Consider the following 18062-nt stretch of genomic DNA (forward strand, 5'->3'; position numbering starts at 1 on the left):
TTTCTAAATGAGCACTGTAGAGTCTGTGACCCAAGAAACTAAAAAAGTTCGTAACCCCTCCACTGCAAGTTTGCTTATTCGGGCTGGTGCTGTTCTCTCTGTACAGGGGCACCAGCCCGGGGTAGAAGGTAAGCGATTAAAGTCACTTGGGGGTGCCTAACATTTTGGTCGCCGGCGGGATGGCGGGTCATGGCAACTCGGGGAGATTAGTCGCCCGCGAACAGGGAGTTTTGTCGCGGGCGACTAATCTCCCCCGTGTGCCAGAGCCCTTAACCTGCACATGTATGGCCAACTTAAAAGTTGCCAGTAACAAAGTTTGCAGAGACAGATAAAGCAACAGAATTAGTTTTTGTAAAAGTGGGATTATTTACAAACAGTGGGCACATTTACACCTGGGCAGTAAACCAAAGCAACTAATCTGTAATTAGCTTTGTTCAGTCAGCTTCAGGAAAAATAATGACAACAAAACTGTAATTGGTTACCATGGGTTACAGCCCAGGTACACGTAAATAAGCTCTCAAAACAACTCCATATAGGGGTGTATACTGACCATTGGCTGGGTAACCAACTTGATTAGTGCCGTTTGACAGAAAAGAAGCAAACAAGCACTCAATCAGTTAATTATCAAGTCTCAGCTGTCAAAGAGTTGCCAGCAAAGGAAAACTACAACTCTGCAAACAGAGTTCAGCTAATATGCAAAAGCCCTAAAAATAAATCTAATAAAACAGTTATGCATTACGTAGTCAGTACTGGTTCTCCCCCTTAGCGGTTAAACTAACCAGTAAGTGTTCTCCATTTGGCTTTTGTATTTAGAACCAATAACATCCAAATCACATACTTGTGATCACTACTCAGCATGGCATTGTGGCAAAGGACAAAACATGTTCCTAAGGGTTTTTAACGTTAATCTGCCATCAAAATTTCCTAGGCAACCCTGGGCACATGAGGTAATGTGTGTATTATATATACACACATTTAGGGTGAAGACACACAGAGCTACTTAGTAGCAGCTACTTGTTGTGGTAAATGCCATAAAATACCGACAATACTGAGAATTTCTTCTGCTAAAACACATGTAGAGACAATTATCAGCAAATGAAGCAACAAGTAGCTGCTACTAGTAGCTCCCTGTGTCTTTACCCTTAGAGGGCTTCAAAAAAGTAAACGGAGCATTAAAATTAAATTAGGCCAATATTTCAGTAAGGAACTTACTTTTATCCAAGCAGGCATTTGTAGATTCTGCTTAATAGTAATTTTATCTAGGATTTAACTCTACGTAGTGGTATACAGTAAAACCCAAAAACCTTACCACGTGTGAGCCTTTGGAAGGTTATCTGTGTTGGCATCAATCAGATGAATAGTAAAAAGTCTGGGTCCAGCAGCACCTGTAGAACCTTACAGAAAATGTTATAGTGAATGCACAAAAAATTGTAAATACACACAAACTTAACCAGACTTTGCTCAAAGTAACAACTTGCTGTATGTGCAATACAATGCTTTTGTAAAACATCAACAGTAAGTAACATGTACAGTACATAACATGGTTATACAGATTGTTTACCAGCACAGGAGTACACAGGAATAGCCAGGAGTATATAAATATGCATATTTTAGCATATTAAGAAGATGCAGGCCTTTCCTCCATTCATAGAAAGATTAATCAAGGTGACAAACAAATGTGTTTTAGGGTTTTATGCTGTGGATGGTTATTTCAAAGGCTTATTGTAACATTGGCCTGGTACAGTGAATTCAGTACACAACATCTCTAATGCTATTTATGATCTTTATGCAAAAGATACAACATTATTAGAAGAAGCTATGACTCCGGTAAAGTAATTAGTGGACTTAGTATGCATTTTAAAATCTACAGGAGGTTACAGCTATAATGTAATTCAACTTTACCTTTAAATTTGAGGAACTACATATTTGAATTGAGATTTTTAATTTTCTGCTTTAATATAAGGACAGAATTTTTAACTAAAATATGGCAATGGATAATTTCAACTATGGTTATCAGTCACCTTGAAGAGCTTTAAAGCCCTGAAGTGGAACACGCGTAGAGCCCGTGACAAACTGCAGAAGTCTGGCCCTTCTTTCCTCATCAAACGACTCCACTGCTTGCCAGAACCACTGAACAATATTGCTATTAGCTAAGCAGTGTTTTAGTCTAGTGTTTGCCTTCCAGTCACTGATGTCAATTTTATCCAAGCCTCCAATAATAAGCTGTGAAAAAAAATACATTAGACAAGCTTATTTCAGCAGATAACTACCACACCTGAACCTACTAACGTTTATGATTACTAATGATGACATGCTCATAAACGCTGTTAATTCATCATGTCTGGGTATAACTTTCAACTCTTCACTTTCTTCCTGTAAAGTAATAAACACCACTGCCAAATATTTCCTAATGCTGGCAATACCCCATTATACACTACTGCACCTACTACTGTCTGGCCTCCCAGACCCCCACCTCTACTCCCATTCTTAAAACTGTATTGTTTGAATCCTCCCAACTTTCACTGATAGAAAATCTTCTCTGCCTTTGTTTAAATCTATAATATGGATCTGTCAGAATGCAAGCATAACTTGCGAGATCCCTTTTATAACTTTCAAAGCACTTAACCACACCAAATTGCCAATCGGCATTTCTCCATATGTTCCTGGTCTTCTCTCTTCCCGCTCAAAGCTACATTATTTTTACACCACCCACATTCACAGGCACCTCTCTCTTGCTGCTCATTACTTCTAGAATTCCATATCCCAATTCCAAATACTTCCATGAAAAACTCAAAACCTCTTTGAAAGTAAACTCAAATTCAACCACCTGTGCTGTGGAACACAGTTTTTTATTCAGTCATGGAAGTTATGGGTCAATGCCTCAATCATTGTGTCAATGCCTCAACCATTGTGAATTCCAGCACTTATTCTCCAAAATGCACCTAATGTGACAAATGTCTGAAGGTAGGACTGTGTACATACCACAACAATATTGGAATAAAAACTCAATCAAAAGGCAGCGCCATAAATAAGACCATAAATAAGCAGACTTTATATTACCTCTAGTTCTTTTTGCTCAAATGGCTTCAACAAATGTTGTGGTATTAGCTCATTAAAACCTTTCTGCAGAGCCAAGAACTGAGCCTCTATCCCTCTCATGAACCTCCAATTAACATACAACCTGTAAGAAAATGAAATTAACACAAATAAATACATATAAATTTGACTTGTTTTCAAGATTTTCTTCCCTTTTTAGTAATTAATAGAGCTTTTAGGACTGCAGCTTACACTACATGACTCATAGATGCAAGATTTTAAAAAAACCTGCTGATGTGGACGAACACAACAGACATAAAGTACATGTATACACCCTAGGCAATAAACTAATGCTAGTTGGCCATACCTGGGTTTGCCAGATATGTTGTCCACCCAATCGACATTGGTACAATAAATATGCACAAAACATACATATGATATATTTTATAATGTTAGTAACATACCTCACATACTCTTTCTTATTTTCTTCTGTTACTTGTAAGTTCTTGCCATTTGGTTTCAATTCATGCTGGAGGAGTCGGCCAAATGCATTGTGCTCAACACAGAACGTGTGGTCTAATACTGAAGTAATGTCATTCTCTCTAAAGCAGTAATATAGAAGGAAATCGAAACAGTAATTGTACATTACATTTTTTTTAGCTTAATTAAGGCATACGCTGTTTCCCCAAATGTGTGTTCTTCATAACAGTAACAATGATAAAACAAGGTTGTATAACAAAGGTTTAGAAGATTAATGGTGCTATTGCTAAAAATAATTTAGATGTCACCTGGTTTGACTGGATATTCTTTGTGCTTTACACACATTGTAAATCTATGCAATGATACTTCTCAGATCCCCTTATCTAAGGGGACATCAATATGGATATGGGGCCACTGGGCTTCATGCTGAACAGAAAGTGGATTATTATTGCTGCAGATTTGTGCTTATGTAAAAACATCCCTGACCAATTAAACCAGGCAGAAATAAAAGCAGAGCGAAGTAGACTATAGGGGTTGAAGCTTCATGCTGAAATAGGTAGTGATGAGTGACATTTTTCGCCAGGCATAGATTTGCAATAATTTTTTGATGTGTGCATCATTTATTGCATTCCATAAATTTTGCGCCATTTTGCAAATATTTCGCAAATTTTTGGGGGAAGCAAAATGGGACAGATTCGCTCATCACTATAAATAGGAGGCAGATTATCCTTTCTGCAGATTTGTGCTTTTGTGCTGGATTCTTCAAGTCCAAAACAGAGAGGGAAGGTATGAAATTCTGGGGGTTATTTTTAGAGATTCTTTTTTTTTTTTTTAATGTTTATTTATTCTTTAATGCAGGTAAATCGCATCACCTGCTCTCAGGCAGGAGAGTGGCCGAGGAGGGGGGGATTTCTATACTATAGAGAAATGCTGTAAAACTGGCGGACCCCCTTTTTGTGGCCCCCCCATTTGTCTGGCAGCTGTGACTGTAAATTGCATCAGTACTGAGATTATCTACCCCCCCTCTACATTGTTCACACCTCAGATTCAGGCTGTAAGCCCCTGTAATGTTCACACCTGTAAGCCATTGCATTGTCCACACCTGTAAGCCTCATCCATTATTTACAATCACAAGCCCCACAAGGCAGCATAGGTCAGGCAGAGTATGGCACACACAGGCAGCATAGGGCAGGCAGAGTATGGCACACACAGGCAGCATAACTGTATATCTAAGGTGGGAACAATCAATGGGGCATTGATTGTTCCCACCTCAGATATACAGTTATGCTGCCTGTGTGTGCCATACTCTGCCTGCCCTATGCTGCCTGTGTGCCATACTGCGCCTACCCTATGCCACCTGTGGGAGGTGAACCTGGCAGGGGTTTGTTTAAGGAGTTTATTAGCTTTTGGAAATAGTGGTTAGGGGTCCCTAAGGTGTTTAATTAGGTGCTGGGGTTGCTGTGCTGTCCACAGGGGAGGAGGCAGCATATGAATTTAAGGGTATGTCTTAATATGACTTAATTAACTTTTTTTCACATATGAGTGTTAGGCGATATCCCTGCAGTAAACACCAACCATTTGTCTTCAAAATGTTTGTGTTAATATGGATGTAGTATAAAAAGGGCAGTGGCTAAAACTGACTTCCGTTTTTGGCCCTCCACCATGTTTGCCAGAGAAATTCTGGCCCTCGGTACCACAGGGCACGATTATATTTACATCGCACATAGCATACCTTCCACTACAGCTATAAAATTCAAAAAAAAGTTATGGTGTTACCGTGTATATATTGACATTTTACAACAACAACAACTGAGATGCAGACCAATTACACAAATCACATTTAAGCTTACGCAGTGTGTTTAGGCAATCTGAAGTCTCTGTAAGAACCTGGCATCCATCTGCAGAATTTCAAACCAGTCAGTTGCCCCTACTATGCAAAAAAAAACAAAACCCTGATCTACTAAATAAATTGCTAAGTAATGTCACACTGGGACACATACAGGAAAGACACCAGTGTTGGTGGGATTTTGCACAAAGTATAGTGCTTTCTAGTGTTCTGCTACCAAGGCTGATGCTGCCTCCTCCCACCTCACTTACCTATCTCACACACAGAGCAGGGTAGGGAAGATCATTATGCTTGTTTAGCGAGTGCAACTGTTCTACGTTAAAGGTCAAAATATGGATTTTCCCACAATAAGGCCGGATCACTGCATGTAAAGTGTTTTACATGGGGGGAATAAACCTCTGAATGAAAAGGTAAATTTTGGATTTTTTGTTGGCCAGCAGGAGAGGAAATTTCACATAAGTGACAACACGTACATGTCCTTTGACCCTAAACAGCAAAATCACTGCCAAAATAATAAAAAAAAAAAAATGTTATTTAAATTTACCAATTTTACTGCCAATGTGTAACTTTAGAAAAGGTCTAACTTTACCTACTGTAAGAGCACCCGGATAAAACTCCCAAAATCATGTAATGTACTATTGGCCGTAGGATATCTGCCAGAATATTACTGCATATAGAGTTGTCTGTTGTTCCTCTACTAAGCTCTGTATGTGCAAGTATCATAACTTGTTGTGTTTGTATATAAGCACACAGGTTAGAGCAGTGATACCTAGCTACTGGCCTGTAAACCACATTTCTTGACACCCCTTTAAATGCTGCATGCAGTAACTTCAAAGGTGCTCATTTAACAAATGCTGGCCAAGTCTTGGAAGCCAAAAAAATGTTCTGGTAAACATGGGCTGCTACAGGCAGGTAGTCTATATAGTTCTATGAAAAAGCCAACCCAGTCTTTATTTTGCAGCCTGCACAATATTTTTTTTATGACTAAGTAGCTCTCAAACACTTTTTAAACTTGAATGTGGCTTACAATGCAACTAAAATAGGTTGGGGGAGCTCTGGCTTAAAGGGAACATAAGATCCTTAGAGACCAAAATATCTTAACAAAAATACTTACAAAATCCAAACCAAGCTTTTATGCAGCTCTGGATCCACAGATTCCAAGTCAGACAGCTGAATGGGCTTTCCCAAAAGTTGTTTGTAGAAAGGAACTGTAAACCCCCCATTAATGTAGTGTCCATGAAACACAGCCAATCCCATGATTCGACCAACAAAATGGAAATAAGATAAATGATCCTGTAGAGCAGAGTGGAAACAGAGTAAATTGACTTTGTATCTGAGTTTTGATTTTAGATTAAACTAAATCAGCAGAATTATTAGATGTATCTCAGTCCTCTCTGGCAATTAATACTAGGTAAAGGCAGGTAAGAAAATGGGAAGAATCTACCTTAAACACACATTGTGTCCATTACCTTGAGCCCTGCTGTCCAAAAGAACAAAGCTTGCCAACTAAAGCATTTTGTGAGCTTCGGAGATTTGAAGCGTAACATTTTAGCGAGCACCTCCAATTGTCAGGTGTCCATACAAATGGCCCATGATGTTAGCTGCTCAACTGAACACTTATGTTGTTCTGCAAAATTATGATCTGCAGTTATTTTAATATTGTGTAGGTTAACCTATGGATGGCAAGTACTAATTTCCTAGTTGCCGATGCAGTCCCTTATCCAATTTAAAAAAAAAAAAAAAAAAAAAAATCAAACTTGTCAAATTGACACCTGACCAATTTTCAACCAGATATTCAACTGCAGCTATTCTTAAAAAAATATGGTAGTTTGCACAGCTTCTTTATTGCATCAATGCTTTAGTACTCGCCAGATAGAATTAATATGTTAAAATTTTTACTGTCAAACTGCTTATAATTTTTTTCAGCCATTTTGCTGTGGCCACTAAAAGATCCAATGAGCATCATACTATACATTAATAATTAGTAGCAGCATCTTCTGCATAAAAGATTTTGTTGTTTTTGAAAAACAAGTCAATTATGGCTAGTTTCCCACAAAAAAAAAGTAAATTTCTAAGTTAATTTGTTTGTAGCTCACCGCAGCAAAGTGTCCCAATTTGCCACTACCTGTCAGCTGACCACAATGTCAGGTTTAACACTTACTGGATTAATAGATGAATCAGGATTAATTTGCAGAGTATAAATATTGTCTGTAGAATATTGGAAAAGTCCATAATATGGATTCAGCATTTCATGGCATAGTAAATACAGCCACTCCCTGTTTAAAAGAATCACATCAAGAATGAACAGACAATCTGAGCTGTTCTCTGAAAACACAAAATACATAGCAATAGCTTTTTCTTTTTTTTATGAAACTTTATGAACTTTATGAAATTTAAACTTTTTACTAAAGCATACAAACACCAAATGCCAAACACCAAAAAGCCAAATGTTCTGAAATTTTTTTTTAACTGGTTTTGTGAATTATAAAACATAACTTTACATAATGATAATCGACTTAATTCTAATAAGGTTGGTCCTGAATGTTAACTTCATGATACATATGAAGCCAGTAGCTATTTTTTTTTCTATTTATAACTAATGGATATATAATAAGGTAAGTGAAGGATATAGTATTACAGGGCTCTTCTAAACTGCTATGCAAGAGCATATAATATACTCCCTTGCACATAACAGCATTTTATCATAACCATTTTAATCTCCTTGTCTGCTGACCCTTAATGTCAGCAAAACATCACTGAATATGACAGATACAGGCAAGAAATTAATAGGGACAGTTTCCTATGGTGGATCATGGCCTGTAAATAAATACTACAAGATTAGTATTTAAAAAAATATAACATTCAAAATGTAGAGAGGATATATTTAGGATTAAGTCCTCTTTTCAAACAGATCTCACCCTAAACTGTGAAAGACAAGGGATCTCTTTGCCACTAGTACCTTGCACAGCTTTTGCCTTTTATGTTCCCCACTTCTGCTATAATAATCTAAAAAACAACAAATTTTCTAAAGGAATTCAATTCAATTTAGACTTTAATTCCATAGTTAGTGAAGTGGTATAACAATCTTTCTTGCAGTCATTTTAAGTTGTTAATGTACAACAATATTGCTAAATCATCCAATCATACATAAGCTGATAAAGAGCTTAAGTGCCGAAGGTCCTCCGACACGAAGACAACTTTCGGGTCAGTGTACACAGGAATTCAAGCACCCGTCGCCTTTTCGCCGTGCTGCTATGGAGCAGTTCGTCACTAAAATTCTACACGAAGCATTTAAAAAAGGCAAGGGGGGAAAGGCTAGACCTAATATTAGAGCTGTTTTGTGACTTATACGGTATTTAAATATTTATGTGTTACTGTTCCTTTAATTGCAGCCAAGTTCTGCTTTCAGGTTTCCTTCTTTTTGTTTTTTTAAAGTTTGATGCTATTACAGGAGCACATATAAGTGGATGCTTCAGCCTTACTATTAAGCTTTCAACAACCAGAGTGGTAGGTATTTAAAAATTACAAAGAGGCTGTTCACTGATTACATCTTTATGTGGGGGGTTTAACTTAGCCCGCAAATCTCCCCATGTGCCAATGCCCTTAGCTACCAAAGGACAGGTACTATTTCCTGAGTACATGTTTAAATTAAAATATTTTATTGGTTTCTATGGTTTACTGCAACTCGGCAAATGTGTGCCTTTTATTAATTACATGGGGGCAAGTAATTAAAAAGTACAGATGAAACCAAGACTGTGGAACCCAGTGCACTTTTCCACAAGAGTTATCTAAAAAATATATTTAAAAGTATTTCTTACATTTGTAAAACTGGTGTGTAGGCCGCCATCTCAGTGCATTGTACCTGAGTCTGAACTTTCAGAAGGAGCCAGTGTTACAATATTAAATACAAAAAAAAAAAAATCTGTTTGCGTTTTTGAAAAATGGATTTCAATGCAGGATTCAGCTGGAGAAGCTCTATTAACTGATGCGTTAAAAAAAAAAAAAAAAAATTATATATTTGTATATTTTGTTATATTTGTATTGTTACATATTTGTTGCTAGAGAGGCATCAGATGGGGTTTTTTGCCTTCCTCTGGGTCAACTAGCAGTTAGGCAGGTTATATATAGGCATTATGGTTGAACGTGATGGACGTACGTCTTTTTTCAACCTAACTTACTATATTACTATGTAAAGACCAGCATTAAAATACTAAGAATATGAGACAACTGTCCAGATGGGGGGGAATGTTTGGTTGTGATATTTACAAAAGGGTAAAAGGTATTAAGAGGTATTTCTTGTCTAACATAGCACAAAGTAAAAATGCAGCCCATAATTTGGGATAGTGTATAATAAACATCACTGTATAAGTCATACACAGTAAATATTTTAGGCCCACCATCAGTACATGATAAGTAGGACAATACCTGGCCACTCCACCATAGTCAAGTCCTTCTTCCCCACGAAATTTCACCATCAATCTTTTCTTAAGGTCTTTCGGTCTCATCTTCATTATCTGCCTATAGGACTCCTGCATATGGGCAGATTATCGGATTATAAAACTACAGCCTTGATAGAAACTATGCAGACAAAAAGTTTCATAACACATTTTGGCTCTGTCACAAAAAAATGATGCCAGTTTTAAACACCAGTAAGTAAAAAAAATCTAAACTAAAAGTAAGAAGGAATAGAAAGATAAATACAAATAACCTGTTAAAATATTTTGTTGAAATAATATTTTGTTCTTGAAAAAATTGTCAAACCTTGAAGGTTTTTAGGGGCGTTCAATAAAAAATAAATCAATCGTTGATGTTCTAATCATAAGGTCACTACATTTTCTATGATAAAATATTTCATTGCTTAAAACATAGAAAATCAGCTACATTACTGCAAGTTAATATCTGTTTTTTTTTCTTGCTAGCATGTCAAGGCTCTTTCCACATTGCTGTTTAATTCTATCCAGTTTAACAAAATAACTATAAAACCCCCAACTTTTTATTGTGATGAAAGCTTTCTTTGGGGGGATGAGTTCTGAAACATTTATAAAGATATGATAAACGGTTTTACAATACATAATACATTCTAAAATTACATTTTAATTTGAGCTACCCTTTTAAAAATCTGCTACAAATCTGTAACCAAACTGATATATATATCTTTTGAATCCTCTCTATTTTAGCTTTGCATGGCTACCTTACCTCAAAAATTTCTTCCCTTGACACTTCAACACGGCAGTGCCCTGCCTGAGGCTGCAGCAATGATAACTCATGTCTCAGGACTTTAAGTTTCTGTACCAAGTCTCTCTCATATCTTTGAGTAGGAAATTCATCCCCCTCTTCTAAAGATCCATCACTCTGCACTGGTATAGCATTATTTGGCTCTTTTAGCTGGGACTGATGACTGCAAGAGATACAAAAGTTTTAATATGATAAAATCTTAATAGTTACATTATAAGCAATGAAAAATACAGTACAATGCTATTCAAATTCAGCTTACTACTTCCTAGTATACCCTGGCAATTGGAGGGACACAAAATTCAACTCTTGGCAACAAAGAGCAACAAAGAATCATCTTATTTTCACTGTAAGCCCTGAGAGTGTGTACCATTGTTTTTCATTATGTGTGTACCTACTTCAATCAGACTGCACCCAGGTACAAGTTGTCTTTATTTATATAGCCTATTAAACTCTACTGTGCAGGTCACCACACAAGGGTGAAAAGTAATAAACTCAGATTTACTACTATTACATGGCAGCACAGAAGCTAGTAAATACTGCCGCAGAATTAATCAGTCCTGTAGCAACAGCTTCTATGACAAATGTCATACTTTCCGCTAATGTGCTGAAGATTTCATTGAGTGAAGAGATATTGACACATTCCTGTAATAGTAAACAATATGTCATTATTACTCCTAATGCAGCACCTTAGGTTTCCCCTAGGCCAGCCGCATTTAGTACATGTGGAAGTGCACCAGCCATTTGGCGAAAAAGGAGCTTCTTGCAGACATGCTGGGCTGTACGTGGCATTATTGTTCTACAGGCTGAAGTACAAAAGTAAGTGCAAATGGGCTGCGGGCAGCTTAGGAGCGTTATTTTACTAAATCAACAGTGCAGTGCTAACAAATACTGACACGTGGAACGTGTCAGTATCTCTAACTCCTTACAGAAGCCCAATGCAGGCTGGCACTCAAAACAAGAACAGAATCAGAAAACTGGCACTACTGCATATGCATGATTATTAATACAGGATTGCTGAACAGCTGGGCTGGTACAATGTAATAAAAATAGCATTTATAACTAAATTCTTTTTAATTTTTTTTTTTTAGATTAGTGCTTTATCCCAAATCTTTATCTCATTCTTACTTTATGATGTGATGTAGTCTTGGGTCTGTGAACTGCGTTGTTCGATTATTGTGGTCTACAAAGTATATTCTTCCAGACACAGTGGTTCTGACTTCCCATCCAGTGGGCAAAGGGCCAAGGTCATCACAATTCACACTGTTAAGGTCTCTAAAACATGTAAAGTAAAAACAAATTAAAGTTCTACCTGAATATCAAATATTCTGTTTGTAGAGATAGTACAGCTAAAAGAACTAGTAATACACACATACAGTAGGATGCTAACATTTGAGTACCTCTTGCTAAAGATTCCACTCAGTGTGGAAATTTTAGAATTTATTTAGTATTGATATATCATCACATTAAAATCAAATTAAAAACTTGGCTGGCCAGCCTACCTTATTCACAACCACATATAGTTACATCCATTTAAGATCATAAATGCACTGTATTAGATTGTTTAAAAACACAAAAAAAAACCCCTATTTCAAAAAACCTTAAATAGCAAGAAAAAATTGAATATTCCTCTTAAAGAGAGATGTATTGTGTTCTCTATGCAGGTTCCACTTCAATTAATCTGGTGGGGGTTGGTGAGAGGAAAAAGTTCTTAATTGCAGAGTTAATTCCCTTTATATATTCAAGCAAGATTTATATATAGACCAATGTCTCTTATAAGTATCCGTGCTGCACAGTCTTTAGTGGCCAATATAGTTGCACAAGTTAGTGAATTAATTGATGTTACTTATCAGTTGTATCAGTTGTAATGTGTTTAATTTTCAGTAGCTAAAAAGATCTCTGGGGCAATTCCTTTGTTCTAACTTCCTTTTTGGGGTCTAAATTCAAGATAGTTTGGTAACCTTATGCACAATGGCACCAATCTGTTCTGTGGACCCCTGGCTTTCATATTTAGGATGTTTTTTCTTGATACATAATGTTATGTGGGAGATAGGATTCTTGAAAGTGGAAGCTTTAAGGCGATTTTCTTTTTTTTCTTTTCTCAGGTTCTCCTGAAAAAAACGATATATAATTTTCCTACATAAACTAAACCCCCTCTAGTAAATGCCCCCAAAATGAGAGAGCACAGAATGTTTACAAAATGTCTGGCACGGGGGGGGGGGGGGGTGGTGGTAGTTGCCTCCAATAAAAATAATAATTAGATCTTAGTTTGGATCAAGTACAAACTTCTGCTTTATTATTACAAAGGAAAAAGGCAAATCATGATTTAAAAATTATTTGCTTATAATGGAGACTATGGCCTTTCTATAATTCTGAACTTTTGGGATAACAGGTTTTTAAGTAGGTTTGGCTGAAACAGAGTGGTGTTGAACCATTCCATGAAGCATTGTTGCTTGCACAAGTATGACCGGCATTGAAGAATCATCTGTAAGCCTTACCAGCAACCTTGTCATAAACATCAAAGTCTGATTTATGCAAAATATTGTCTAGACAAGCAAGAGGCCTTTTGGAAACAAGTGCTGTGAACTAATGAAGTAAGAATTTCACGACAAAGGTTTGTTTAGGAAAAAAAAATAATTCGATAAAAAAAAGTATGTTGCCAACTGTTAAACATGAAGGTGGATCCATTATGCGCTGGGATTGTGTGGCAACAAGCGGCACAAGAAATAATGTACTTGTAAAAGCACATTATGGAAGCCAATGTGAAACAGTCAAGAAACTGAAGACGAAAAAGGGATGGCTCTTACAAAAGGACAGCAACCCTAAACATACCTCTAAAGCCACCACAAGCTACTTTGGGGAAAAAAGGCCTTCAGCCTTGTGGCTTTATAAACTCTTCAGTGACTTCTAATAGCCTTTATATTTTACAATAGGGGCTACTTGGTTTCATATAATCCCTGTACACAAATCCAAAATGGCAGACCTGGCATAGCAGCACAGATGATTAAGTAAATGGAAATCTTCTAGAACAGACAACCCTCTACAGACGATCGCTATGACTCAGTTACTGTTCTTTTATGTTCATTCATATTATATTTCAAAGCGCTTTAGAATACAGAGGAATACTTTGCTATATAATGGTACATTTTACAAAATAACCTCTCTGAAGTACACAGGAGTCAGCTGTAAATGTACAGCACAGTAAATCTAAAGCACATTTAGAAATTGATGTAAGATGGCAGTGTACAGCCGGCACCTGAACAGTGTCCACCAATGCTTAATGATTCAAAATGTAGAACAAGGCATGTTTCTTTTATCAGTGATGACACAGTAGGGCTCATTTATCAACAATGTGCAAATATGCCAATGGTCAGTAACCCATAGCAACCAATCAGTGATTGGCTTTTTTGAGCCAGCTGCAGGTAGAACAATGAATTCAACAATTTGATTGGTTGCCATAGGTTACTGCCCATGGGCAAAATTGCCCAGTGTTGAGAAATTACCCCCTGTGATTTCTGATGTGTCTGGGATATTATTGCTAAGTGGAAAAGTCATTCTAATTGGCTCACGTGTAAGAATTTGTTGTGGAGTGCTATGCAAGCTCAAATAACACGTCAAGAGGGCAGGGCAATTCTGAACTAAAGTAGGAATGATCAGAGCACACGATTCTTGGTAATGTCTTGCAGCATACCACTGGCATTTTTGCAACAGTTAACTGTTTGGGCAAAGCTTTGATACAACCTATACAACTGGCTTAAGTTAATGGGAAAATGTCTATGCAGCAATTTCTGGCAGAAGTTTTAAAAACAGGTAGAAGAGAAGTGGCAATGAATAAAAAAAAAAACACACACACACTTTTTATGTTTAGCATTTTCAAGCAGCCTCTGGTTTCTATACAGAAAACTTTTACATCAAAAATGAATACACAACTTTATAATTAAGCATTTTTTTTTTTTTAAACACAGCTATTCTTAATAACCAGATGCTCTTTGGTTGCTATTCTTTATCTTTAACGCAGCATAATAAATGGTTCCCTCAGGCTCTATATTGACTCCAAAGCACCATAATTAACTAAAGAACTTTATTCCTCAAAGACATTTTGTACTCTAATGGAGCAATCAGAAAAATAAGATTTGACCTATTAAAGATCTGTGTCATTAATGCCAGCTGAGAACAAAAAGTTGCTTTATCTAGCTCTACCACCCACTTTATACCTCTCTCTGTTAGAGTTTTTCAAGGGTCTGTCAAGACCAACATATTTGGTTTTTATGCCGATGATACCTGAACCAACATATCTTTTTTTTTCCAAAATGCATTCTGAAATATCATCAGGGCTAGGCATCTTAGTTTCCCAGGGGCACATGGCTGAGGGGACCTCAGCCATGTGACCTGTGCTCTGATAAACTTCAGTCGCTCTTTACTGCTGCGGTGCAGTTGAAGTGATATCACCCCACCAGCAGAACAATGGAAAGGTTGGCTTGGCTCTTTCCGAAAGCTTCAGATTAGGCACAATGCACTCAGGTGGCTGCCTACACACCAAAATTACAGCTAAAAAATATATTTGTTGGTTTAAGAATACAATTTTAAAATGATAGAGAATTTGCAATGTAAATAGTGTAATTTGGAAGTAAGTAGTGTACCATAAAAATCACGACCGAATCCCCTTAAGTGTAGCATCAACTCAAGCAGTGCAAAATCCATGTGCTACAGTGTCCATGCCTGCATGCAATCAGACTTCCATCTACACAGTACATGAATTTGTACAAGACTTAATGGATTCAAAATAACAATGAAAATACTGGAGGTACCACCTAAACCGTAACTCTCTAAAACTATACTTACAATCAACACCAGCCATGGGTCGTTTTAGGCTACTAATGGCGTACATGAATTTTAGCAGCTGCTATTTGTACATCAGGCTAATATAACACATGATGTTTTCTCCACAAAGGATTAATTAAAATATGCCAATTCAGCCCCGTACCACTGTGTGTCAGGACAGGAATTACACCCACCTGTTAAAAAGCACATCGATGGACACCTAAGTGTTTTCTGGTTGAACACTGCCTTGACAGGCTGATCCAACCTGTCAATGCACATTGGGTGGTAGGGGCCGAATCAACATTTTGAGAGACTGGAATATAAACAAAAAAGTGCCTGAATAGAAAGATAAGCAATAAAAAAAAAAAATGACAAGAAAAAAAACTGTAGCCTCACTAAGAAATAGTTTTTTGGCCATCCCCCATTGAATGCTACAAATAGGCAGAGGGTGCATGCAAATTCTTCAAAAAAAAAAACTGTAAAATAAAACACAAAGACCAACTGAAAAGTTGTTAAGAGCTACTAGTTTATCCAGAGGAAGGCAAAACAATTCTCTCCAATTTGTTTCAAGATGACAACTGGACCAGTCCCTGGAACAAATTTGTACTAAGAGCTATTCTGCATTTTCTCACATGCTAAAAGGCCATGCAATCTCCTCTTCTTCTACTGATTTAGGGAGAGAATAATAAAAAAACCCTTTTCAAATATTAAGATGGAACCTGCTTTCTTCTAACTGGATTGGATGCCCTTATGCCTACTGGAAGGACCTACTGTAAATAAAGCATTAGAGAGATCTTTATATGATTCCTTTATATATTTATACATAGTTATCATATCTCTCCTCATCTGCAGGGTAAACCCCCTCTTGGCCAGTCTTTCTTCATAACTGAAACTCTCCTACAGTCAAGTTTATTATTTAAAAGGGTCTTCTACATAATGGATTTGCAGAACGTAGGACCATTAAAAGGTATAAGTGGACTGTTTATTTTTGCATCCAAGGTGCATAACCATAGATCTATCCGCAATGGAGTCATCCAGATTTCCAGCCAGTGGAGAACCACACGGCATGTAAACAAAGTTGTTGTTAGGCAGAGAGCATGACCACATGGAAACAAACAGAGAAGCATCCAAATGGATGCAGAACTGACAGGTCTATGGTGCGGGGCTATATGGTATAAAGGAGTCCACAACACCCAAATTGCAGTCAGAAGCCAGCAGCATAACTTTGAGGGGGGCCAGCGCAACCAGTCCCTCTTTTTCTGGCCCCCTCCCAGCCCTATGGGGGGACTATGGTACAGCAGACCCTGTGGTCTGTTGCCCAGGGCAGGGTCCGATATATACAAAGTTACGCTGTAGTTTAAATTGTTGTTTAAACAAGTGGATTTGCCTGTAGGGGGAGGGTAAAGTTTGAAACTCTGGGCCATTACAGAAAGGGCATAGTTAACTTCTTTGCATGTTTCTGGGATTTGAAAGGAGCAGCCACCTGAAATTATTGGAGGTGTGCTGGAAAATGAAATAAAAAATTAATATTAACTATTTAAAAATTATCTGGGTTGGAAAGTTGTTGAATTCTTTAACAAGCATTCTCACCAGGAACTGAGCTATTAAAGTCAGTGAAGCTTTTCTTATTTGAAGTTGGAATGTGTTGTTTTAAAGGAGAAGGAAAGTCATTTTGGCATTTTACTGCCTATAGATTTGCCACATTAGTGCAACCTAGAACAATACATTTATTCTGCAGAAACCATTACCATGAGTAAACAGCTTTAGAAGCATTCTCCCTTTGCTTAATATAGCAGCTGCCATTTTAAGTAGCTTCCTGCCTGCATTCCTAAAGGGGGTGGGGGGAGGGAATTCTTAACATTCTGGTAGGAGCAAGAGAGGGGAGGCCTGCGCAGACTCCACAGCCACAGAAATTTAGGATATTTCTGAGAGAGGAAGTCAGACACTGGAACATCATGTTTACAAAAAAATTCTGTGTTTCTTTTGTAAGCGCTGCTTATGGCTGTATTTGCATAGACTTTTCCGATAAAGCTAAGTTTTTACCTTTTCTTCTACTTTAATAATAGTCATTGAAATAAACTAGGTTCAGTATGCCTCACCCATGTACCATTATAATTACATCAGCATCACTCCAATCCATAGGTACCATACACGATGAACTAGTTCACATTAGTTGACCTTTATGTACCATATCATGTGTCAACCACTGGCTTGCCTCTTTGACTGAAGTAAGTAAAGGGCCAGCAAAAGGGTTGAAGCAGCAACACTAAGGATGCATTTACTAAGGTTCAATAATTTCACCAAAATAGCATTTTGTTGCAAAAAAAAAAAAAAAAAAAAAATACTTGTAATACTTGCAAATATGTGACAAAACTGCAACAAATTCAAAGCAAATATACACCATCCAAAAGCTGTTGAGATCATGTAGAAGTCAATGGCAGTTTTTTTTTTCCCCCCTGAGGTTTAAGGGAGGGGTTTGACATTTGCAAAAAAGTCTTTTTTCTGCATCTTTTGCGCATTTTTCAATTCAGATCTTTTAATAAATTACGAGACATTCGTGTTTTTGTTGGAATGCGTTTATATGTGGTTTTAAAAACCTTTAAAACTATAAAAATTAAATGCACCTACACAAACAAAAACAGGGGAA

The 18062-nt window shown here is 37.2% G+C and overlaps 1 protein-coding gene across 3 annotated transcripts in view; it reads right to left on the reverse strand.

Moving 5' to 3' along the window:
- smurf1 (SMAD specific E3 ubiquitin protein ligase 1) overlaps positions 1-18062 on the reverse strand; it is a 45290-nt gene that overhangs the window by 2722 nt on the left and 24506 nt on the right. For 2 of the 3 annotated variants that reach the window (XM_002931494.5, XM_031892958.1), the window contains exons 9-17: positions 11723-11869; positions 10559-10760; positions 9788-9891; positions 7524-7638; positions 6477-6655; positions 3501-3638; positions 3061-3181; positions 2022-2223; positions 1310-1394 (exon numbers count right to left, since the gene is read on the reverse strand). In XM_002931494.5, coding sequence (XP_002931540.1) covers positions 1310-1394; positions 2022-2223; positions 3061-3181; positions 3501-3638; positions 6477-6655; positions 7524-7638; positions 9788-9891; positions 10559-10760; positions 11723-11869 — 1293 coding nt within the window. The remainder of the gene's footprint in view (positions 1-1309; positions 1395-2021; positions 2224-3060; positions 3182-3500; positions 3639-6476; positions 6656-7523; positions 7639-9787; positions 9892-10558; positions 10761-11722; positions 11870-18062) is intronic. The other variant, XM_004917842.4, reaches the window with a different exon arrangement.

Source organism: Xenopus tropicalis, chromosome 9 (assembly GCF_000004195.4).
Source record: "Xenopus tropicalis strain Nigerian chromosome 9, UCB_Xtro_10.0, whole genome shotgun sequence".
NCBI lineage: Eukaryota > Metazoa > Chordata > Amphibia > Anura > Pipidae > Xenopus > Xenopus tropicalis.